Raw genomic sequence first — 26352 nt, forward strand, 5'->3', positions numbered from 1 at the left:
GATACCCTGTGTCAAACAGGAAACTTCCAGATGGAGAAGAGGCATGGTACAATATTCTTTTTTTTTTTTTTGAGACTGAGTCTCACTCTGTCGTGCAGGCTGGAGTGCAGTGGCTGGATCTCAGCTCACTGCAAGCTCTGCCTCCCGGGTTCACGCCATTCTCCTGCCTCAGCCTCCCGAGTAGCTGGGACTACAGGCGCCCGCCACCTCGCCCGGCTAGTTTTTTTTTTTTTGTATTTTTTAGTAGAGACGGGGTTTCACCGTGTTAGCCAGGATAGTCTCGATCTCCTGACCTCGTGATCCACCCGTCTTGGCCTCCCAAAGTGCTGGGATTACAGGCTTGAGCCACCGCGCCCGGCCCAATGTTCTAATACATGAAATCAACTTAAGATTTCTGTTCCTCTTGATTTTGGTTCCCAAACAATCCTGTTTCTTTCTCTGTATTCCCAATTAAATCTCAAAACTGCTCTGAGCTGAGAAAGGGATTCAGCAGCCAGAATACCTTTAAGCAACATAGCCCTGTGACAACACTGGTGGGGAGAAGGGAAGAAATTAAATAGGATGCAGACGGGCTACACTGTCCCCGAAGATCTACTTTGATGCTGCAGTGCTGTCTAGGCCAGGAGAAGCAAGCACAGTTAGCTCAGAGCTTGGTGCTGGCAGAGAATCTCACACCAGATTTAAAAACCATCCTGAAGGGCTCAACTGTCTTCTTTCCAACTGGGAAGCAAAAGTCTGGTTCTCTGGAAATAAGGGCAGCTGGGGATGGTAACATTCCTCTTTATTTTACTTTCTAGACATTATTGAAGCCCATGAAGTTCTTTGTAAAGAATTAGAATCCTAACACAATGATTCATTTTTGAGGTAAAATACCTTAAAATGTAAATGATTCAGTTTTTGGAACAGATCAGGAGGAAGGAAGGACAGAGGGAAGGAAGGAAAGAAAGAAAGAAGGAAAGAAGGAAAGAAGGGAGGGAAGGAAGGAGAAATGACAAATCTGTATCTTCCACATGCTGTTGCTGGTGGAGGCTTTTGTTATTAAATTATATATACAGAAATTTACAGGATAAATTAAAATCTAAGAGATTTTAAAGAGTTAAATACACATAATTAAAATACACATTCACACACATAAATAAACCTACAAGAGAGTGAGTTTTGTTTTGTTTTTGCAATTCACTTACATGTGGAATGCAGAACACTGTGTATCTGCCCACCAGGGGAACCGATAAGATGAATCCAAAAATCATGCTGGGCAAAGTTTATCCATAACCACCAAGTAAGTAAGCAGCACGGCTTGTGAGGACTTGGTGGTTAACTTCATGCCGCCAGTGAAAGACACTAGCTCTTAGTTCTGCAGACTAAATATTCTGGGTTAGCTCAGAATGTATGGAGGTCCAACTGGTGGCACTGACAGCTTCACCCTCCAAGGTGTTATTTGCTGCCAGGGCTCACAGAACTCCTTAGCCTCTGTTGAGGCTGCCAATGGTACCAATGATTACAATAAATTTTGAGACATGGACACCTATACAGTAGGAATTGGAATGAACCCCCTACTCAATTCACCTAAGCCACCTTCATAACTATAATGGGAACAAATTTTATCACCTCCCACCTGGGTCACTTCAAATTGAAAGGCTTTGAATTTTCAGTCAACTGGCATCTTCCCGTTATCTTTCCTATTACATATTTCAGACTAAGACAGGTAAGGCAAATGGTCAGTGATGGGTCTGGAGGTCCAACTGAGTTTGGAAAATAATCACATTTTAGCTGTCCATAAAGAGATGCGCTTGGCACCCAGAACAAGCCCCCAGCCCCCAAGTTACATTGATTTTTAAGGCAGATTTATCCACCACAGGAGAAAAAAGAATCCCAAGCCTGTATTCATGCCAAAATTTCCTCTTGGCTAAACCTTTGCCATTTCATAAAATTATTAAAAGCAAAGTAGTTACAGTCCTATGTATATATTGTACATTATATATATATGTATATATGTATGTATAGATATAAAAATTTAAAACCTACACCCAGAGGCCAGTGAAGGAATCTGGAACAGTCATATATACACAAACCAGCAATGGTGTAGGATAAGGTTTCTGTCCCAGGATTCTTTGCTGTCACAGTCCAGGCATGATGTAAGCAATGTTGTCTAGTGTGTTTGACTGCAAAAAAAAGAAAAATGTTCAACTGAAGAGTACTTTACCTTGGTTTCCTGACATGTTTCTCTGTTCAAGGAGAGAGATAAAAAAAATCAAATGTAGTTAGAAAAACAGGTGAGAATGAAGACGGCATCCTGTTGTTTGTTATGCTAGGAACTTTTCTGCTGACTTCTCCCATTAATCCTAGTAAAAAAGAGGGAGACAATTCCTGTACCGTCTTTGGGTGTAGAATAGCAAACAGGAAACACAGGAATTGCAGTACCTCAAGGGCTAGAATGCTTCTTTCTTAAGCACTATTTTGGTAAATGGCTTGTTTTCTAGTTTCAGTGAAAGCACAGCATGCATTTGATAATATAGCATCATGTTCCATGAGCTAACAGATGAAGGAAGCACTGTGTGTCACAAAGCCTTATGAGCCTGTGTCTGACAGTGTTCATTAAGGCAGGGCATCTCTGATGCCCAATGGGTCTGACCCTAAAAATCCAGGGAAAACTCACCAAGACCTGTTTGGGACAGCCATTCAATTCAGGTAGTTGTGTGGTGAGACATGCCAAGGGGCCAAGGGCACAGATAATGGAATCCAGAAGCACTGACAAACTGCCAGACACAGCCACCATACCCTGAAAAGGAGAGGAGGTTGTTGCTTGAGTCACACTCCTGATGCGCTTCCTGTGTTCGGGCTGACTTCCTCACACAGCACTTTAAATCCTAGGCAGTTCTAATCTTACAATTCGAAACTTTATAGCAGAAATGGAAAGTTTACTCTGATAACTCTGTAAGTTGTTTAGAAAGAAAACTTTTACAACACATTCCCAGGTTTCCTTTCTATAATCCTAGCTCATCTTACCTTCTATGTGACCTTGGGGAGGTCAAATACTTAACTTCTGTCTCTTTAACAGGAATAGTAAAAAATGCTTTACTTACTCTGGAGAGCTGTTGGTAAGATTTGTGATTATGTATGCAAAGTATATCTGTTATAAACTCCACAAATATAGCTCAGATGTGATTACTATGAGAATCCTATAACCCTACATGTATGTAGCTTTTGATAGCTGATGATATAATTTTTCTAGGTTGAGTTGTTCACTCTCAAAGAGAGGTGAATTTGGTTCAAATTTTAACATTTTATGTAATTCATATTGTCTAGATATTTGTGATTCAAAGAGATAAGAAAGACTGTTGCTACTGCCCAGTTCTTGTATAATTTGCTTTAACTAGAAGCACTGTGAGGATATGTCATGTTGGGAAACAGCACAGCAGAGTCCTTAAGAAAATGAGCTCTGGATTCAAGACTGCGTGGGTCCAGATCCTGGCTCCACTATTTACTGTTCTGTACCTGGGCAAGTTGCTTACTATGCTGTGCTTGTAAAACACTAATAGCATCTGCAGCAGATGGGATTGATGATAATAGATATAATATACTTGGGATGGTGCTTAATACATGGTTAAGTACTCAAAAAATGTCAGTAATTATGACTATTATTACCAACATTTTGATCTTCAAAATTGCATTTCTGGCTGTCTTTTGGGTCTCTCCTTTTGGATATTTCTCCATCTCAACATGCTGTAAGGAAGAATAACCTTCCCATCCAAATCTAGCCCTCCTTTTAGCATCCATTTCTCTGCAAGTCACCATCATTCACATAACTGCCCAGTTTCAAGGCCTAGCCATCACTGACTCTTCCTTTCCCTCATCCTCCTTGTCAACATCTTCCCTCTATACTTTCTGAGGGCAGCAGTACAGTAAGAGGTTAAGAATCCGGACCTTGAGGTCACATTCCAAATTCAAGTCTCTGCTTTACCACTTAGGGGCTGAACTCTAGAGAAAGTGACTTCACCTCTTCAAGTCTGTTTATTCTTCTGTAAAATAGGGGGAACAAAAATTCTGTCTTACAAAGCTGCAGTGTGAATTAAATGATGTAATTCATATTGAGCACTCTGAACCAAAGTTGGGTAAGCATTCAATAAAATGTTAATATATAGGGAAGATAATAGCTAAAACCCCCAAAATATAAGTAATTAGCAATATTATTCCATTACTTTTGCCCTATAGTTATTTATAGCTAATTTATCTTTGTCACATCTAGACTAGGATTATTGTTATAACTTCTCCCCACTTCTGGTCTCTTTTCACTTCCAATCTAAAATAAAAGATATTCTCAGAGAAAAGTAAATGAGAGCTCTGATCTCATCCCTTTGCACTCTAAAAACCCCTGTAGTTCCCCAACAGTAAAGTATACACACTTCAGAATGTCTACGAAGTCCCTCTGCAATCTGGGTTCTAGCCTTAACTTTCTTAAGTTACATATATATATATATATATATGTATTTTTTTATTTTTATTTTTTTGAGACAGGGTCTCACTCTGTTGCCCAGGCTGGATGGTGAATGGAGTGCAGTGGTGTGATCTCGGCTCACTGCAACCTCCACCTCCCGGTGGAAGCAATTCTCCTCCCTCAGCCTCACAAGTAGCTAGGATTACAGGTGTGCACCATCATGACTGGCGAATTTTTGTATTTTTAGTACAGACAGGGTTATGCCATGTTGGCCAGGCGGGTCTCAAAACTGTTGGCCTCAAGTGATCCTCTCATTTTGGCTCCTAAAGTGCTGGGATTACAGGCATGAGCCAGAGTGCTCAGCCTCTAGCCTTAATTATCTAACTTATGCATTGTATGTTCTAGTTTTACTGCTAAAATGAACATTAATTTACTGTTGAACATATTATTTTGATAATTATATGTCCATTATGATGTACATTAAAAAAATAGAATATAATCCTTGAGATGTCATGAATGTCATATAAAAGCATAGACAAGTTTATTTAAATAAAACTGTAAAGTAAATAATAGTGTAAGTGGTATGTGGAAATTGTAAAATTACGGGGATCTATGCAAATGATTAAATTCAGGCCAAAAGTGGATTAGAGGGAGAATGGGGAAAAACTGCTAATGGGTACAGGGTTTCTTTTAGGGGTAGTAATATGTTCTGCAATGAAATAGTAGTGATTCACAATTCTGTGAATATACTAAAAATCACTAAATTCTGCACTTTAAAGGGGTGAACTTTGTGCTTACTAAACTAAATGGAAATATCTGGGAAAATTCAGAATATGCTTAAAACAAATCGTTTTTACTTCTAACTTCTTATGAAATTAAGAATGATTAAATATGAAAAATAAGGTCACAGAATATTTCTTCTGGAAATACCTATATCCATTCAGCTATCGAGCCTATATGAAAGTGCTGAAGTTCTTTTGACTCCTGCTAAATTTTTTAGAAACTAGCCAAAGAATTTAGATACAGCTTCAGCTCTTGTGGCTTTTGGCATTTTATTTGTTGAATAATTCAATTTCCACACTGAAGCAAGTGATTAGTTTTACATTCCTACACTAATTTCTTAGCTTAAAAATGGCTTTAGTAGCTTAGACTGGCTTCTTTGCTGAAATGTCTTACTAGAACTTGGTAGAAAGCGGAATTACTATACTACTGAGTTAGCTAAGGGGACAATACAGTTAGAAACTGAGTATGGTGATAGAAACAAAACACGACAGCTGTGCAGGTTAAGTGATTTTTTTGAAATCGAAGCTTAAAAGGACAAAAATCTCCTTAGGGCACATAGCACTGTATAATTTAAGTGCAGAGTACTAGAGAGCTGGGAACCTTAACTTCTCCATTTGCTACCTATTTTCAAAATAGAGGAACTCTTAATCCCCTATACAATTGAATCTATTCAAGACTTTGCTGGAAATGCACAGAAAAATGCAAAGTCTCTTAGAAGTAGATAGAAGTAATCAAAACTGCTATGGAATTTGTACTCATCGTTTTTCTTGCCTTTTTGTTTTTGTTTTTTTAAAAGAGATAGGGTCTTGCTCTGTCACTCAAGCTGGAATGCAGTGCAGCAATAATAGCTTACTGCAGCCTTTGAGCTCCTGGGCTCAAGCAATCCATCTGCCTTAGCCTTCCAAGTAGCTGGGTCTACAGGTGTGCACCACCATACCTGGCTAATTTTTAAATTTTTTGTAGAAATGGGGTCTCACTATGTTGCCCAGGCTGCTCTCCAACTCCTGGCCTCAAGCAATCCTCCGGCCTCAGTCTCCCAAATTGCTAGGATTACATACATGGGCCACCGTGCCCAGCCGCCATTGCATTTCTTCTTTTTTTCTTTGTGATGGAGTCTCACTCTGTCGCCTAGGCTGGAATACAGTAGAGCGATCTTGACTCACTGCAACCTCCGCCTCCCAGGTTCAAGCGATTCTCCTGCCTCAGCCTCCCGAGTAGCTGGGAACACAGGCGCGCACCACCACGCCTGGCTAATTTTTGTATTTTTAGTAGAGACAGGGTTTCACCATATTGGCCAGTCTGGTCTCGAACTCCTGACCTTATGATCCGCTGGCCTCAGCCTCCCAAAGTGCTGGGATTACAGGCATGAGCCACCACGCCTGGCCTCATTTTTATTCCTTTTAAATTTTTTGAATATATGTATTTTTTGAGATGGAGTCTCACTATGCTTGCCAGGCTGGTCTCGAACTCCTGGCCTTAAGGGATTCTCCCAGCTAGGCCTCCCAAATGAGGAGCCACTGTGCCCAGTCTCCACTGCATTTTAAAAAAATAAAAATAAGTTACAGGGTATTCCAATTTCTTTTTGTGCCATTGTTTCAATAGGATATCATTAGTGAAACTTTGAGAGCTAATAGGTAGACTGAATATCTCTATAGATATTTCTGTTATCATTATATCTTCTATATCACTGCATCCTGAGTACCTGGCATAATTTAGCATAAAGTAGATGCTCAATACATGTATGTAAAATGAGTGAATGAATCCAAATTATATGGGAAACTGTAGTCATGCTGCTGATAGTTGTATTCACCTCAGTTTCCTGCAGACGGTGTCCAATGAGGCTTAGGGACTCTCCCAACAGCTGAAGATGAGCAGCAACATCAATGGGCTCTGTCTCAGGGGCTTTGGCTGGTGAGGCTGGTAAGAGCATGGTGGTGGGTGGGGATTTCTTCTGGGGTGACAGTACTCCTACAGAAGAGGCTGAGAACAGAGCAATGAGGCAGACAGGTAAAACTTGCCTACAGCCTTGAACAACACAAAATTGTTCTTCCTGATTTTCCCTTTTTATGAACTATACCAGGCATTAGCAAAATTGTGGCCTGTGGGCTAAATTCAGTCCATGGTCTCCTTTTTTTTTACGGTCTGTGAGCTAAGAATAGTTTTACATTCTTAAAGGGTTATAGAAAAACAAAGAATATGTGACAGAGAATGTGAGAATGCATACAGCACACAAGGCCTATAATATTTACTCTCTGGACCTATTTTTTTTTTTTTTTGAGATGAAGTTTTGCTCTTGTTGCCCAGGCTGGAGTGCAACGGCACGATCTCAGCTCACCACAACCTCCACCTCCCGGGTTCAAGCAATTCTCCTGCTTTGGCCTCACCGGTAGCTGGGATTACAGGTATGCGCCACCATGCCTGGCTAATTTTGTATTTTCAGTAGAGACAGGATTTCTCCATGTTGGTTAGGCTGGTCTCGAACTCCCGACCTCAGGTGATCCACCCACCTTGGCCTCCCAAAGTGCTGGGATTACAGGCATGAGCCACCTTGCCTGGTCTACTCTCTGGACCTTTTTTTTGAGACGGAGTCTCGCTCTGCCGCCCAGGCTGGAGTGCAGTGACCGGATCTCAGCTCACTGCAAGCTCCGCCTCCCGGGTTCACGCCATTCTCCTGCCTCAGCCTCCCGAGTAGCTGGGACTATAGTCGCCTGCCACCTCGCCCGGCTAATTATTTGTATTTTTTAGTAGAGACGGAGTTTCACCATGTTAGCCAGGATGGTCTCGATCTCCTGACCTCGTGATCCGCCCGTCTCGGCCTCCCAAAATTGCTGGGATTACAGGCTTGAGCCACCACGCCCGGCCTACTCTCTGGACCTTTAAAGCAAAAGTTTGCTGACTTCTGCTTTACATTTTCTAAATTTGAACATCTCTTTTTGGTAGCCTGTAACATTCAGTAAGAATACCTGGGAATCAAGGTCCACTTCTACTATTGCAAGCTTTTCTCCCAGTTTCTTAGCAAGGAAGCAAAATTCACATGCTTTAGAGAAAAGCAGGAGGGGGATGTGGTTACTACCTTTGACTTTCATGGAACCTTCTGAGCTGGATGCTTTCCTTTTCACAGTTGTGGCTTCTGCTTTGTTCTGTTTGTGCTGCAGATACTGAGCTTTTTGCTTCCAAATCTGTAATCACATCAGTGAACATTAAAATAAATTTAAAAGGACAAAAAAGTAAAAGGAAAAGAAGTTATGAAAGAACAAAATGGAGAAAAGAAAGGCGATAATAGGAGGCAGGCAGACAGAGGGTTAATGCTAACTTTTAAGCTGGGGGTCACTGAACTGACTTCAGACAGCTAGCTACATTCACATCTTAGTAGAGGACGATAAACATTCCTCAATGCTAATGGTCAAATCTCGGCACTGATTTTTAGATCACTGTAAGTTGAAATGCAAAATCACAGATTAAACATCTGGCTCAATATAATGTCTCTGTGGTTCTTCTAACCTGCTGGTTGGCAATACCAACACAACAGCAGGATAACAACAACATGGAAAACAAAAACTAAGGATAATCTATCTGGGTGAAAAATAGTTGTTCATCTAGATGACATAGTGCTCCTATATGACCTTCATATCATAAGTCTCAATGATTCAGATATGACTGTTTTTTGTTTTTTTTTTGAGATGGAGGTTTGCTCTTGTTGCCCAAGCTGGAGTACAATGGCGAGATCTTGGCTCACTGCAACCTCTGCCTCCGGGGTTCAAGCGATTCTCCTGCCTCAGCCTCGCGAGTAGCTGGGATTACAGGCATGCGCCACCAAGCCTGGCTAATTTTTTGTATTTTTAGTAGAAACAGGGTTTCGCCATGTTGGCCAGGCTGGTCTCGAACTCCTGACCTCAAGTGATCCACCCGCCTCAGCCTCCCAAAGTGCTGGAATTACAGGCGTGAACCACCGTGCCCAGTCCAGATATGACTGTTTATCAGTGTCTTACTAGCTTCTTGATAGTAGGGTACATTATTTGGTAATAGTTGATGAGGATAATGACCTTGAACCTGGTTACCTAGTAAGCACATTCTCATGTTTTTATTGTCTGCAGTGACTGCTAAGTGGATAACTTTCCTCAGTTCTCAGACCATGACTGATTACTAGGTGTTTTCAGTAAAGGGCTCTGATTTTATAATTTAACACTTTAGTTATGCCTTAACTTAGATCATCTTTTGGCTCAAATGTAACACTGTTGGAAAAAACTAGACCAGGTTAGAAAAGACAGCCTTGCTATAGCTAAATCCTCATGTACAGTGAACTGGCACTAACAGTGTTAATGTCCTCTGCTAAACCATTTTCTATTGATTTGTAATTTTCTTTGCTATTTTCAGTGCTGTCTGGCTGGCTGGTCTATGGAAGAATTAGGTATTTTGGAAGGCAAGAAGCACTGAAAAATATGTTTATAAGAAAGTGTACTTACCAGTTTGTCTTTTTCTGGCAATTGCTTCCACACCTCAGCCAGTTTTTTACTAAGTTCCCCAAAATCTGGCATAAAAGAGTAAAACACTCAATACAGTAAAGGGTTAGCTATTAACAAAACAGAAGATTGGTGAGAGCGAAAACTGTGAAAAGGGTTTTGAAGGTCAGATTTAAATATTGCAAGATTTTCTGAGAAAACCAACCCCAATCCCATCGCTTTTGATTTTTTTCTATAGGGAAGGGGATGTTTTGATGGTCACAAGACAGTCTCAACTCCTAACCCATCTACTCCCTAGGGATTTACTCCTTAAGCATCTTTCTAGTGTCTTTTTTTTGAGACTGAGTCTGGCTCTGTTGCTCAGGCTGGAGTGCAGTGGTGTGATAATGGCTCACAGCACCCTCAACCACCTGGGCTCAAACCACCCTCTCACCTCTACCCCTCAAGTAGCTGGGACCACAAACACAGGCTACCACACCTAGCTAATTTTTTTTAAATTTTTTTTTTTTTTCTTTTTGAGATGGGAGTCTCGCTCTGTCGCCCAGGCTGGAGTGAAGTGGAGTGATCTCGACTCACTGCAACCTCTGCCTCCTGCTTTCAAGCGATTCTTCTGCCTCAGCCTCCAGAGTATCTGGGATTACAGGTGTGCACCAAAATGCTCAGCTAATTTTTGTATTTTTAGTAGAGACAGGGTTTCACCATGTTGGCCAGGCTGCTCTTGAACTCCTGATCTCATGTAATCCACCCACCTCGGCCTCCCAAAGTGCTGGGATTACAGGCATGAGCCACCGCGACCGGCTATTTTTTTAAATTATTATTTGTAGAGATGAGGTCTCATTATGTTGCCCAAGTTGGTCTCAAAACTCCTGGGTTCCAGCAATTCTCCTACTTCAGCCTCCCAAAGTGCTGAGATTATAGGCATGAGCCACTGCATCCTCCCTCTGGTTTCTTTAATTTGATCCCACAATACAAGGCCTATCAACTTAGGTTAAAAAATATGTGTAGAATTTGAAAAAAGATGTTAGGTTTTTACCAAATTTCTGAACAATTAGAACCAAAGAAGGATTTCCCTAGAGCAGCTCAGAAGCAATCCTCTAGATGTGTAATCTTACCCTTCCACTATATAACGGTTTTATGCTTTATAAAGCATATTCATGTGTGCCTCACTGCAGCCTTTTGGAGTTGATAGGGCAGCGATTTTACACATTAGGCAAATGAAATCTGTAGCGGTTAAGTGACGTGTGTCTCACCTCATTAACTTCTAATACAGAGACAAATACAGACGGTCCCAGGCCTATGATGGTTTGACTTTTGATTTTTCAATTTTATGAGAATGCAAAAGCAATATGTACTCAGTAAAAACTGTACTTCTAGTACCCATACAACCATTGTTTTTCACTTTCAGTACAGTATTCAATACATTACACAAGATATTCAACACTTTATTATAAAACAGGCTTTGTGTTAAATGACTTTGCTCAAGTGTAGGCAAATGTAAGTGTCCTGAGCACATTTAAGGCTCACCTTAAATGTGTTCTGTAGGCTAGGTGTATTAAATGCATTTTTGACTTACAGTATTTTCAACTTTCAATGGGTTTATCGGGATGTAACACTATCGTAAGTTGAAGAGCATCTTTACAACAATATAATACAAGACATCTCATTATAACTTTATATCCAAGGGCAGTTTAAAGAAAAGGCCAATTGTAGAATCTTGGAAATAAACAATTGTATATTTTTGTGCATTTATGTATGTGCTTTATAACATTTATTTTTACGTAGGTTCCCACCTTATCAGTTTAAGAGATATGTATAGAAAGTTCATCTCTTTTACAGATCAGGTAAACTAAGGTAAAATCTAAAGTGATTTGCAGAGCTGAGGAAAGAAACAAGATTATCTATGCTCTAATGCTACAGGAAGAAGAAATTAACTGCACTGCTTCAAGATATAAATGGAAAGCAAAAGCGCTACAGATCAGCAAAGTTCTTACCTATACCTGGATGGTCAGCCACAATGGTCACGCGATACTCTTTACAGAACACCTGGTAGGCCGACATGTTCTTCTTTTTTGGCTAGTGCCACATAGAAGATACAACAGGGTAAGACTTGATTAGAACCCAAGTTTAGTAACCCTGAATCCACAGTAATAAAATAGAAGGTTACCTAAACTTTTTCATCAAGGGAAGAGTTCCAAACTACTAACCAGCTTTCCTAAACAGGATAATAATTTTTTTTTTTTTTTTTTTTTGAGATGGAGTCTCGCTCTGTCGCCTAGGCTGGAGTGCAGTGGCGCAATCTTGGCTCACTGTAACCTCCCCTCCTGGGTTCAAGCGATTCTTCTGCCTCAGCCTTCCAAGTAGCTGAGATTACAGGTGCCCGCCACCACGCCTGGCTAATTTTTGTATTTTTACTAGAGATGGGGTTTCACCAGGTTGGCCACGCTGTTCTCGAACTCCTGACCTCAGGTGATGCGCCCACCTCGGCCTCCCAAAGTGCTGGGATTACAGGCGTGAGCCACCGTGCCTGGCCAAGAAAATACATTTTTAATCCATGTTACTTACAACTCAGAGATGAACATCAGTTTTAATTTTAGTAGGTAAAAACCACATGCTAAATTATTTGTAAAGACCTTCCTTCTCCCTATATACAATCCCATGTTACATATTTCTTTCAGAATTCAGTGTTAAGAAAATCTTTATCACTCCTGGGGTATCTATTTCTCTCATCTTTGAAAATCTGAACCGTATAATTTCCTTTTAAACTCTGGAGCCAGAAACGCAAGAGCCAAATCTATGTTCTTTTTGCTTCTCTGGTTTTGATTTCATATCTTGTAATTTCCATCATCCTGCTTTTATTGTCATTTGTAGCTTCTCATTATTGGACTGTTAACATTCTTTGGGTTCAAGGTAAGAAGTGAATAAATAACTGAAGACAATTCTTTGGTAGTCACTGTCAGATGAAATGTCTTCACTTCAACAAACTGCTCTGTACTACCTGAGGCATGTTTGTTCTTCACTATATTCTGACCTAATGCCAAAAGGAATATATGGTTTTTGAGAAACAAAATCAAATTATTTTTAAAGTCAGTTCAACAAGAGACATATAAAACAGAAGATTATATTTCTATGCATTCCATTTTACAATTATACATGGTCTAAGGGGAAAAAATTTTTTGTTTTTTTTTAATTTTTTTTTTTTTAATTATACTTTAAGTTCTAGGGTACATGTGCATAACGTGCAGGTTTGTTACATATGTATACTTGTGCCATGTTGGTGTGCTGCACCCATCAACTCGTCAGCACCCATCAATTCATCATTTATATCAGGTATAACTCCCAATGCAATCCCTCCCTCCCAAGTTTTTTCTATCTAGAAAGAGACATACAATTAGATTCATCTATCCAAATTTTTCATTGTAAGGATGGGGAAAAATAAAGTCAGAGAAACTGTAACTTGCTGAGGGTACCATCACTAAGCTAGTAGTAACACTAGACCCTGGCAGTTATAACCACAACCCAGGTAGACCTGACTTTCAGGGCCATGCATTATGGGCCCAAGAAAGAACATATGTTGCTCCCCTACAGAAAAAGTTAGTTATTTAAGGTAAAGAAAGGGTTATCACTTAATAATCTTAATCTAACAAACAAATATTTTCAGTATGGCTTTCCGCAAAAACTCATCTGGAAGCATCAAAATGTGATTCTCAGTCTTTCATCTATTCCTAGTCCTTTCTGGCCCTACAGTTATTAAAATGACATGAATGTGGCCAGGCACGGTGGTTCAAGCCTGTAATCCCAACATTTTGGGAGGCCGAGGCGGGCGGATCACGAGGTCAGGAGATCAAGACCATCCTGGCTAACATGGTGAAACCTCGTTTCTACTAAAAATACAAAAAATTAGCCAGCGTGCTGGCAGGCGCCTGTAGTCCCAGCTACTCGGGAGGCTGAGGTAGGAGAATGGTGTGAACTCAGCAGGTGGAGCTTACAGTGAGTCAAGATTGTGCCACTGCACTCCAGCCTGGGCGACAGAGTGAGACTCCACTTGGAAAAAAAAAAAAAATGACATGAGTGTTTGGTACTTTAAATGCCCTTGGGAGCTTTTGTTTGCCTTAAGAGTGAGATTTTGGGATGAAAACCAAACCAGTCAGTCACACAGTCCTGTCTCATACCTTCAGAGTTGTATCTTGCTTTAAACAAAGCTCGATCGTGCACTCTGCCTAGCTCCCTTAGTTCTTCATGTTGTTCCTACAAAATAACGACCCTCAAAGGACAAAGACTGACTGAGGCTGATGGCAGTAAAAAGCTCATGTGATGACTCTGACTTTAATTCCAAAAGCAATTCTGAAATCATTTGATGAATGGAAATATTTCTAGAACACTTTCCAAGGTAACTGCTTTGAATGAGATTGCACTTATTTGAGATAAAATTTGTGGTATGTTTGTTAAATTTCATACTAATCTTTTAATCATGGCTTATCTATATGCCTGACATTTACTAGAATACATGATGAAAGAATAATTTGTGGAAGTCTATACGCTGCCAAATCTTTCCCAACTGTACAATCAATCTCACTGCTAAATACTGAGAACATTAGAAAACACATATGCTTGAGAGATTTCATAGCTTGTTTGGCCATATTATAAAACTTACAAGGAAGGCATTTAACAACGTTTTCTCAAACACAATATAATACCGTAAAAGGTTAATGTTCCTATTCTATAAGGCTATCCATAGCTGTCACACTAATCACAATTCTTGGCTAATATACTATAGATTCAAATTCACATACTGAAGAAAAAGGTTTCCTTCATAACTCTTATAAAGGACTTTATTCAATTATGTAGAAAATAGATTAGCGTTTATTGAGTACCTGTGCTGGGTGGTGGTATAGCAAGTAGTTAGGAGGATAAGCTTTTGAAGACTAGATCTAATTATAAGGAAGTTAAGCTGCATAAAATAGTGGAAAACACATGAAATTTACAGTTTAAAGACCCACAATCTTGTCTCATTTTCGCCATATACTAATTATTTGATCCTGAATAAAACACATGGGAAGTGGACAGCTTTTCTAATAAGTGATATTAAAAGTATTTCAATGGCAATGAAGGAAAAGCAGAGACTAAGATTTCAAAGGTAGTAGAAAAAAAGTAACCCATTAAAGTATTCTACTATTCATGTATTAATAATATTTACTGAGTATCCATATGTGCCAGACACTGGGAATACAGATAAAGATCAGATGTAGAATCTAACAAATGAGGCAGTTAAATATGTCATTGTAATAAAACACAGTGCTATTACAGGGAAAGCATTTGGTGCTATGGGAACATGTAGTAGGAGTGCGTTCCCAAGTTAGGGAGTCAAAGAAAGCCTTCTGGAGGAAGTGACATTTAATCTAAACCAGAGAGATGGGTAGAAGTAGGCAGATGAAGGGTGGTTAAGAGTGTTCTAGGCAGAGGAAACAACATGGAGGCACATTTATCAAAGAAGAGAGAGGTAAGAGACGATGTTAGAGAAGCAGGCAGAGCCCATCAACTGAGGCCATGTAACCCACATTAAAATGTATGAATTCTGTCTGGAAGAAGCCATTCAAGTATTTTAAGCAGGAAGTTATACAGTCAGGGTTACACTTAAGGACTATGGAGAACAAACTGGAGAAGAACAAGAGCAAAGGCAGGAAGACCAATCAGGAGGCTGCTGCAGGAGTGCGGGGAAGGGATGAATGATCATGACCCACAATCAACAGTGGGTTGGGAGAAAAGCAAATAAACTGGGAAGGAGGAAGATGTGACAGGATTTATTAGTGATAGTGTGGCAAAAATGGCTTTGAAGATCAGCAAATCTGCGTTAGAATCCTGACGATGCTATTTACTAGTTACGTGAATTGCTTCATTTTCGTGACATTTCGTTTCCCTACAAGTAAAACTCGGATAACACCATTTAACTCAAAGGTGGGAATTACTCCATTGGTGTGTGGCACTTCAATAGGTACTCAATGTTATTTCTGTGGTAAGCAGAATTATAAGATGGCCCCCAAGACCCCTTCTCCTGGGTTTGCATTCCCATAAGGGTGGGCAAGACATGGTCATGTCATGTTATATGGCAAGGGGATTGTGCAGATGCACTTAAGGTCTCTAGTGAGTTGACTCTGAGTTAGTCAAAAGGGAGATTATCCTGACTGGGCCTGACCGTAGCAGGTGAGCACATAAAAGAGACAAGAAGCCCAGCGAGCTGTTTTGAAGACATCAACTGATGCTAAAGTTGATATGAAGAGGCCACAGACCCAGAATGGACAACACAGTATTGAAGAACAAAGTCGGAGGACTGACACTACCCTACTTCAATATTACTATGAAGCTACAATAACCAAGACAGTGTGGCACTGGCGTAAGAATACACAAATACATCAACGGAACAAAATAGAGGGCCTAGAAACAAAGCTACCTAAATAAAGTCAATGAATCTTTGACAAAGGAGCAAGGACCATATAACGAAGAAAAGACAGGTATTTTCAACAAAAGATGCTGGGACAATTGGATATCCACATGCCAAAAAAAAAAAAAAAAAAAAAAAAGGAATCTAGACACAGACCTTACCCCCTTCACAAATTAACTCAAAATAAGTCTCAGACCTAAATGTAAAGTACAAAACTATAAAACTCCCAGATGGTAACACAGATGATCTTGAGCTTGGCAATTACCTTCCAGAAACAGAAACCAAAGACATAATCCATGAAAGAAGGTACTGATAAACTGGGGTTCATTAAAATTAAAAACTTCTGCCGGGCGCGGTGGCTCACGCCTGTAATCCCAGCACTTTGGGAGGCCGAGGCGGGCGGATCACGAGGTCAGGAGATCGAGACCATCCTGGCTAACACGGTGAAACCCCGTCTCTACTAAAAATACAAAAACCTAGCCGGGCGAGGTGGCGGTGCCTGTAATCCCAGCTACTCGGGAGGCTGAGGCAGGAGAATGGCGTGAACCCGGGAGGCGGAGCTTGCAGTGAGCTGAGATCTGGCCACTGCACTCCAGCCTGGGCGACAGAGTGAGACTCCGTCAAAAAAAAAAAAAAAAAAAAAAAAAAAAATTAAAAAATTCTGCTCTGCAAGACACTTAAGAAAATGAAAAGACAATCCACAGACTGTGAGAAAATATTTACAAGGGGCATAGCTGATAAAGAACTATTATCCAAAAATCTCTTTTTTTTTAAGACGAGATCGCACTCTGTCATGCAGGCTGGAGTGCCTGGTGTGATCATAGCCCACTACAGTCTTGAATTCCTGGATTCAACTGATTCCCCGGCTTCAGCCTCCTGAGTGGTTAAGACTACGAGTGCGTGCCACCATGCCTTTTTTTTTTTTTTTTTTTTGTAGAGATGCAGTCTTGCTATGTTGTCACAGTGAGACTCCAACTCTACAAAAAATTAAAAAATTAGCTGGGTGTGGTGGTGTGTGCTTGTAGCCCCAGCCACTCAGGAGGCCGAGGTGGGATAATCGATTGAGCTCAGGAGTTCGAGGCTGTAGTAAGCTAGGATTGCACCTCTGCACTCCAGCCTGGGTGACAGAGTGAGACCCCATCTTAAAAAAAATAATAACATTGACCCGCCGTCATGCCCCTGGCCGTGCCGCCCGCGCTCCTGCTGCCGCTGCTGGGGCTCGCCGCTGCTGCCGTCGTGGACTGTCCTTCATCTACTTGGATTCAGTTCCAAGACAGTTACTACATTTTTCTCCAAGAAGCCATCAAAGTAGAAGGCATAGAGGATGTCAGAAATCAGTGTACTGACCATGGAGCAGACATGATAAGCATACATAATGAAGAAGAAAATGCTTTTATATTGGATACTTTGAAAAAGCAATGGAAAGGCTCAGATGATATCCTACTAGGCATGTTTTATGACACAGATGATGCGAGTTTCAAGTGGTTTGATAATTCAAATATGACATTTGATAAGTGGACAGACCAAGATGATGGGGAGGATTTAATTGACACCTGTGCTTTTCTGCACATCAAGACAGGTGAATGGAAAAAAGGAAATTGTGAAGTTTTTTTTGTGGAAGGAACACTGCAAAACAGCTATTCCATACAAAAGGAAATATTTATCAGATAACCATATTTTAATATCAGCTTTGGTGATTGCTAACACAGTAATTTTGACAGTTTTGGGAGCAATCATTTGGTTCCTGTACAAAAAACATTCTGATTCTCGTTTCACCACAGTTTTTTCAACTGCACCCCAATCACCTTATAATGAAGACTGTTTTGGTAGTTGGAGAAGAAAATGAATATCCTGTTCAATTTGAGTAAGTTTTTGGTAATCTTGCACTAAGACATCAACAAAATGCCCTGGCAGAGATTCTTGGGAAAAATTTTAATATAAAACTTGACATTGGATAAAAAATAATAATAATAACAATAACATTAAAAAATACATAAAATTTAAAAGCCCCAGACCCCAGGTGGTAGTTTGGAAGGGGCTTAATGACATTTCTTGGGTAGACTCATTCCTAAGAATATTCAGTCACTCATTCTTTGAGGCAAGAAATATTGAAGGTATTGGGGACTCAATGGCAAATGAGACAGACCCAGATCCTTGTCCGAATGGGGCTGAGATCCCATGGTACAGCCACTTTGGAAAACAGTTTGGTGGTTCTCAGAAAACTAAATGTTCTTAACATATAATCTATCAGCTGTGCTCCTTGGTATTCACCCAAAGGGAGGTGAAAACTGATGTCCACACAAAAACCTGCACTTGGAAGTTTATAGCAGCTTCATTCATAATTGCCAAAACTTGACAGCAACCAAGACGTCCTACAATCAGTGAATGAATAAACTGTAGTACTATATCTAGACAATGGAATATTATTCAGTGCTAAAAGGAAAAAAAGAAAGGTGTTGAGCCATGGAAAGACATGGAGGGAATTTAAGTACATATTACTAAGTGCAAGAAGCCAATCTGAAAAGGCCAGATACTGTATGATTCCAACTATGTGGCATTCTGGAAAAGGCAAAACTATGGAGACAGTACAAAGTTCAGTGGCTGCCAGGGAGGTAATGAATAGGTGGACCACAGGATTTTTAGAGCAGTGAAAATACTCTGCCTGAGACTGTAATGGCAGATACATGTCATGATACATTTGTCCAAACCCAAAGAATGGACAACACCAGGAGGGAGCCCCAGTGTAAACTACGGACTCTGGGTGATAATAATGTGTCAGTGTAGGTTCATCAGTTGTAACAAATGTACTAGTCTGGTGGGGGATGCTGATAGTGCGGAAGGCTGTGCACGTGTGGGATGGGGGATATATAGGTTACCTCTGTACTTTCCTCTCAATTTTGTTGTTAACCTAAAGCTGCTGCTGCTGCAAAAAAATAAAATCTTGGAAGAGTTTCCTGAACAAATTTCACATGAATAGAAACCACACTGGCTGGGCGCGGTGGCTCACACCTGTAATCCCAGCACTTTGGGAGGCCAAGGTGGGTGGATCACCTGAGGTCAGCAGTTCAAGACCAGCCTGGCCAACATGGTGAAACCCCATCTCTTCTAAAAACAGAAAAATTAGCCAGGCATGGTGGCACGTGCCTGTAGTCCCAGCTACTCGGGAGGCTGAGGCACGAGAATCACTTGAACCTGGGAGGCGGAGGTTGCAGTGAGCTGAGATGGTGCCACTGCACTCCAGTCTGGGCAACATAAGTAAAAGTGTCTCAAAACAAAAACAAAAACAAAACACCCCCCCCCCCACATCAAACCAACATTAAGAAACACAGAAACAAAATGAGACAAGAAGGCACGACAGTCTCTGACTGGTCTCGAATTTTTAGAAAACAAATTGCCATGAGTCCTACAACTATAAGGGACTGAAAGTGGCCAACAACTTGAATGAGCTTGAACCTTGGAAGAGAACCCAGCTCTAGTGGACACCTTGATTTCAGTCTTGTGAGACCCTGAGCAGAGAACCCAGTTGAGTCCTCCAGGAGGACTTTGATCTACACAACTGTGAGATAGTAAATGGATATTGTTTTAAACTGCTAAGCTTGTGATAACTTGTTATGCCACAAGAGAAAACTAATATGAATTCTTTTCTATTCCCTGTGCATTTTCCAAAATAGCCATTGTGGCACCCAAAAGGCCAACACAAGCTTTTTAAAAAATAAAAATTGTGGTGAAGGAGGATAGGGTGAAATCATTTGACCTTTATCAGACAAATGGCATCAAGTCCTTTATTTTAAAATTTTTCACTGAAACAGCAAACCAAACTAAAAATACTAAATTTTAGTATTCTTCTGGTGAAGCCAGTTCTGTTTAGAGATGATAAAGCAGTATATTGTGGGTGCTGGATCTCATTTATTAATTTAGTATCAGCTTTTTATCTCCTAATGTCTTAAGTGTTTTAAGGATCCTCTCTTTCAAATCCTCCTTTATTGGGCCTAAGATACAATGGAGAGGCACCACATGCACACCCAAACACATACACACGCTCGCACATGAGTTCATGTAAGGGGTGCTCGTGGCCATTTGGCGGGGTGTGGGTTAATTAGTCTGGGTGTTCCACCTGCCACTCATTCCACTCTAAGAACCTATACCTGGAGTGAGTGGGACAGGAGATATAAATCTATTCTCCCCAGATAGTTTCTGTGTCTCTCTCAGTGTGGGCAACTCACTACACAAGTGTGATTCTGATGTTTGTAGCTAAGGTAATTTAAAAAATGGAATAAAATCGTGGTTCCTGAACAAGGCCAATGACTTCATCTGGTGGTGGAGAGAAAAATCTAGCTGCACTGGAATGACGTTCTGTTGAACTGAGACTCTGTCAGCCTTCAATGTGGAGCCTTCCTAAAGGATTTTCAAGGGAAACTCTGACTACTTACACTGTTCGCTTTACAAGCTGACTTAAAACCTAACCACTGTGTAAGATGCAACTCTAGTTTGTGGACCTAAAGTTCAGATTTCAAACTTAAGGGTTAAAAATTTTCCATGGTACATTTTTATGAATTAAAAATATACAAATAAAGGATGATCTCTATAAATACAAAACATTTCCATGAGATTCCAAACGCAAGATCAGTAATTCCACTCTAAATTTTCTCATGAAAGAAAACATACAGGATGGCAAGTAGATTACAGCTGGGATACACAAAAGCTTCTTTAATGAATAAAATGTTAGTATTTTAAAATCTTGGATACTTTATTATTAGTAGCAAATTACTTGCAACAAGTCTACTTAAATACATGTGACTCATGAGGTTACCGTTTTACTGCCAGGATCTCCTTTTAAATATTTGATGAGGTATGTCACAGTATCAAGAATATTAAAAAAGCAACTTCTTTTTAAGCAACAGGGTCTCGCTATGTCACCCAGGATGGAGTGCAGTGGCTCATTATGGCTCACTGCAGCCTTGAATGGGTTTAAGTGATCTTCCTGCCTTGGCCTCCCAAAACTCTGGGATTACAGGTGTGTGCCACTGCTCCTGGCCCAAAATGCAACTTCTTAATACTCTTCATAAAGTGTCCTGCTTAACTCTTTTGGGTCATAGAACTCCAAGAACCTGATGAAAAATCTTTCCTCATAATTCTAGTTTAAGATCCTATTTTAAAGAATACAATATTTGGGAGTTAAAGCACAATACTGCTTATGATTTTTTTTTTTTTTTTTTTTTTTGAGACAGAGTCTCGCTCTGTTGCCCAGGCTGGAGTGCAGTGGCCGGATCTCAGCTCACTGCAAGCTCCGCCTCCTGGGTTCACGCCATTCTCCTGCCTCAGCCTCCCGAGTAGCTGGGACTACAGGCGCCCGCCACCTTGCCCAGCTAGTTTTTTTGTATTTTTTGGTAGAGACGGGGTTTCACCGTGTTAGCCAGGATGGTTTCGATCTCCTGACTTCATGATCCGCCCGCCTCGGCCTCCCAAAGTGCTGGGATTACAGGCTCGAGCCACCGCGCCTGGCCCTGCTTATGATCCTTAAAGGTGAAATTTGGTGGCTGGGTGCGGTAGCTCGTGCCTGTAATCCCGGCACTTTGGGAGGCCGAGGAGGGCAGATCACCTGAGGTTAGGAGTTCAAGACCAGCCTGGCCAAGGTGTTGAAACCGTTTCCACTAAAAAGACAAAAATTAGCTGGGTGTGGTGGCCAGCACCTGTAATTCCAGCTACCTGGGAGGGTGAGGCAGGAGAATCACTTAAACCCAGGAGGCGGAGGTTGTAGTGAGCTGAGATCGCACCACTGCACTACAGCCTGGGCGACAAGAACAAAACTGCGTCTCAAAAAAAAAAAAAAAAAAAAAAAAGAAAAGAAAAGAAAGAAAAAAAAAGGAAAGAAAGAAAGAAAGAAGGAAAGAAAGAAAGAAATTTGGTGATGTTAATACTACGTAGGAGCCACTGTTACAAGACATTTACCCATAGAAATTCCCTTAAACCTCATAACAACCCTATGAAGTAAGTTCCATCATTCCTGCCAGTGTAAAAATGAAGAAAGTGAGATCCAGACTCACAACTCCATGGAGTGGTAGGGCAACTAAACACAGACAGCCTGGCTTTGGAGCCTGGACTAGTAACCATTTTACCACCTGATGCTCTTCTGAACTAACTTGACTGACATACCCAAATCTGATCTGGCTAAAAGGAAAACTAGCAGGTAAGTAAGGTTTCCATGCCAAAGTTTTTATTTTAACTAGACTGAATGAAAATCTTTCCACATGTACTCTATACTTCCACTATCTCTCATACCACATCAATGAATATAATTTAACCACTTTCTGTATATTGAAATGAGCATGGCTCTTGTAGTCAGAAAAACCTGGGTTCTAATTCCTGTTCTGCCACTAACAGGTATGTCCTGGGGCATGCTATTTCATTTATTTAAGCTTATTTCTGTGAAACTGAGATGACAATACCTACACCTCATTGGGTTCTTGTGAAAATTCAGTGATATACAGTAGATAAAAAAACTAGTGCAGTGCCTAGAACATACGGGGAACTCTACATGTACAGCTGTTAGGACTGTGCTTTGCCAATTCCTACTCAGTTCTCCTGCCCCTTCCTAGAAGGCCAGTCTGGCAATTCTTCCTGCCTTCTACATACCTTTTGCTGGCTTTGCTTCAGTCATATCAACTTCCTGGGTTTCTCTAAACATCCTGTGCCCTCTGGTGTCTCAGGGCCTTCACAAATATTTTCCATTCCGTAACTGAGGTGCCTACTCCTATTTTCCACCTGATAATTCCTACTTGGCCTTAAGATTTGGTTCCCATGACAGCTCTCCCGGGAAGCCAGCCATTCCGGGCTTTCCTTGCACTCTCTCAGTACTCCGCCCATGCCTCTGTTGAGGTTTAACACACCAAGTCCTTCCCAACCTCTTTTACTAGACTGAAAGCTCTTTGAGAGCAGACACTGTATCTTCATCTTTGTGTCCTTACCACCTGGCAGGATGTAAGAGCAGAGTAAATATGTACTATTGAATAGCAAAGTCTCAGAACTGTGCGTGAAGAGGCCAAGTGTGTATTCATGTGTAGGACCTCATCTGATTTCCACAACATCCTTGTACGTGAAGTAGGCTGGGTGCTAGCTCCCCACTTTAAGCATAAAGGAACAGAGGCACAGAGGTCACAGGACTCACCTCACTGGTCCTTCTCCAGTGATGATGAAGCTCTCCAATGAGCTGTAGGTTTTGTAACATCTGCTTTTGCCCCTTAGAGGCCCTGTTTTCTTTCTGGTTCTTAACTATTTTCCAAATATGTGACGTAACCACAGAGTTTGGTTCCTAAAGGTGGGAGGTTATATTAAGGTAGGGTATTATATGCATAAAACATAGTCTCCTTGCTTAGTCTAATATGTGAAATGAGTGGCTGAAATGTTTTCAAATATATTTTGTGCTTTTGAAGAACTTAAGATGTAAGCGAAAGTAACTGTAACAGCTGACATTTACTAAGCCATGCCCTGTGCTAAGCATGTTACATGTACCACCTAATTTAATCTAACCCCAATTTACAAATGAGCAGAAGTGAGAAAGCAATCTCAGGAGAACAGACCTAGTAAGTAGCAGACCAGAGTAAGAATCCAAGTCTGCTGAATCTGAGTCAAAGATGTATCATGGCACCAAGTAACCATGTCTTAAAGTTGTAGAAAGGCATGTGGCATAGTGGAGAGATTACAGCTTCTTCCTCTGTCAGTGAGGCAAATGATACTACTTATTAATCAAGAGTGGTAACATTCAGAAAATGCCTAGGAGAGCCTGGCACCTAGTGGCCACTCAGTAAATGGTAGTGACTACTTTCTACCATTTATTGTTGCTGTTACTTAGCCTCAGGTTTGCCAGAGAGAGAACTAATGTAACAGCATCACAAGTCTAGTTATGTTTCAAACTTTTATTAGTAGATCAATTAGGCTACCTAGCCCAGTCTTAGGTTTAGAGAAAATGTGCATATTTTGGAAACATACAGATAACTAAAGGTGTGTCTCTGAAATGGCAACATTACAGGATTTTAATTAATTAATTAATTAATTTATTTATTTTGAGACGGAGTCTCGCTCTGTCACCCAGGCTGGAGTGCAGTGGCATGATCTCAGCTCACTGCAACCTCCGCCTCCTAGGTTCAAGCGATTCTCCCGCCTCAGACTCCTGAGTAGCTGGGATTACAGGCGCGTGCCACCACGCTTGGCTAATTTTTGTATTTTTGGTAGACATGGGGTTTCACCATGTTGGTCAGGCTAGTCATGAACTCCTGATGTCATGATCCCACCCACCTTGGCCTCCCGAAGTGCTGGAGTAGTATAGGTGTCAGCCACCGCACCTGGCTATTGACAAAAAATGGGCTTTTATTTGGGGTAAAACCAAAAGTAAGGTATATTTAAAATGTAACTGTATCCTGCTCCTCCTATTTATTTATTTATTTATTTATTTATTTATTTATTTATTTATGAGATGGAGTCTCACTCTGTCGCCCAGGCTGGAGTGCAGTGGCGCGATCTTGGCTCAGTGCAAGCTCCGCCTCCCGGGTTCATGCCATTCTCCTGCCTCAGCCTCCGGAGTAGCTGGGACTACAGGCGCCCGCCACCTTGCCCGGCTAGTTTTTTTGTATTTTTTAGTAGAGATGGGGTTTCACCGTGTTAGCCAGGATGGTCTCGATCTCCTGACCTCGTGATCCACCCGTCTCAGCCTCCCAAAGTGCTCGGATTACAAGCTTGCTGTTCCAACAAAAGCCTTCCAATCCAATGAGATGATTTTTAGCGGGAAATTATCAAGATATTACCACACGATTTCTCTACTCTTCCTTAGAAAGCAGGGACTCAAAACCAATAAAACCAACCAACCAACCAAACAACAAAAACCACCTCCGAAACAACTGAAAGGCTACTTTCACCCAGGAAATAGTGCAATTTCCCTTCTTTGTGCCGGTAAAAATTCTCGAGTAAGAGCCCACCGCTGCTACGTTCACTTCCACACTGCTCACTCTTTCCTCAACCCCCAATCCAGTTCCATTCCTACCTGCTGCACTTGAACTCCTTGGCCTCTCTAGCATGAGATCAGTCTACTCTTGAAACTGTCTTTCTCCTGCCTTCTGTGTTTCTCCTCCAACATAGCTGTTCTATAAAATTCTGCTCTGAGCTCAATTTCCTCTTATCCATTTACCTATTCCATTTTTCACATATGAACAACCCAATTTCTCACCCAAGTTCCAGCCAAATTCTAGGTCTTGAACTTCCATTGCCACTGAGATGATTAGAGTATTTATTGAATGCTCACTAATGTGCTGAGCATTGTGCAAAGACAAAGTTCTCCAATGTTCTTGGTTCACAGTGCTTATATGGGTTTTCAATGTGGTAGTTGCTTTTTACCTCTAGAGCACACACATTTGGCTTTGAAAAGATATGGCACTACTGAAAAGAATGTAACGTACATCGTTGAAATTGGGAATTACTTTGAACTAGTAGTTCATAAGGTATCTGAGAGATGTCAAGTATTGCTGTTTGTCTCAAAATGTATTTAAAATATCAAGCATTATCCTGGTGAGTTTGATGTCGCATCCCAGAGCACCTTGGCACACCGAGGTCCTAAACATTTTTGCATGTATTGCCTCATTTAATCCTCACAACCCTAGGAGGTAAGTCTGTTATTATCCTCAACTTAGAATTGTTCTGTAACTTATCCAACATCACACTGTTTCTAAGTGGTCAAATAGAGCCAGGAATTGGATTCAGGTGGGCTCCACGCCTATGCTCTCAACCACTTAGCTATGCTGAATCTCCTGATCTAAATCTAACTTATCCTCTCCCAAAACCAGCTATTCTTCTCACCTTCTCTATTTTTATTAGAGTCCTGATCCTAGAATCGAAGGTAGAAGGGGCCCGCAGAGGCCTGTGGCATTTCTACCAGTTGTTTCTCCAGTCTCTGTTCACTGTAGGTTGAAGAAACACTGCTCCTAAATCATTCTTTTCTATCTCTGGGTGAACTTCGTCCCTGACTTTTTATTTATTTTTTTGAGACAGAGTCTTGTCATATTGCCCAGCTAGCTGTGAGCTCCTGGGTTCAAGTAATCCCCCTGCCTCCCTCTCCTAAGTAGCTGAAACTCAGGTGTTTGCCACCATGCCTGGTTAATTAAAAAAAAAAAAAAAATTAAGAGCTAGAGTCTTGCTGTATCACCTAGGTTGGTCTCAAACTCGTGGACTCAGGTGATCCTCCCACCTCAGCC

The 26352-nt window shown here is 41.0% G+C and overlaps 2 protein-coding genes across 6 annotated transcripts in view; one reads left to right on the forward strand and one right to left on the reverse strand.

The window, feature by feature from the left end:
- Positions 1–241: 241 nt before the first annotated feature.
- Positions 242–26352, reverse strand: part of HMGXB4 (HMG-box containing 4) — a 39753-nt gene continuing 13642 nt past the window's right edge. For all 5 annotated transcript variants that reach the window (XM_010389131.2, XM_010389132.2, XM_010389129.2 and 2 more), the window contains 6 exons: positions 11670–11751; positions 9682–9746; positions 8292–8397; positions 7029–7198; positions 2657–2779; positions 242–2162 (listed from right to left, as the gene is read on the reverse strand). In XM_010389131.2, the coding sequence (XP_010387433.1) occupies positions 2118–2162; positions 2657–2779; positions 7029–7198; positions 8292–8397; positions 9682–9746; positions 11670–11751 (591 nt within the window). In that variant the 3' untranslated portion in view covers positions 242–2117. The remainder of the gene's footprint in view (positions 2163–2656; positions 2780–7028; positions 7199–8291; positions 8398–9681; positions 9747–11669; positions 11752–26352) is intronic.
- On the forward strand, positions 17283–18064 carry LOC104682464 (CD302 antigen). Its single transcript, XM_010389128.2, is given in 3 exon segments — positions 17283–17739; positions 17741–17935; positions 17937–18064. Coding segments are annotated over 3 exon segments (693 nt in total). The 5' UTR covers positions 17283–17287; the 3' UTR covers positions 17983–18064.

Source organism: Rhinopithecus roxellana, chromosome 13, assembly GCF_007565055.1.
Source record: "Rhinopithecus roxellana isolate Shanxi Qingling chromosome 13, ASM756505v1, whole genome shotgun sequence".
In the NCBI taxonomy this organism is placed as follows: Eukaryota; Metazoa; Chordata; class Mammalia; order Primates; family Cercopithecidae; genus Rhinopithecus; species Rhinopithecus roxellana.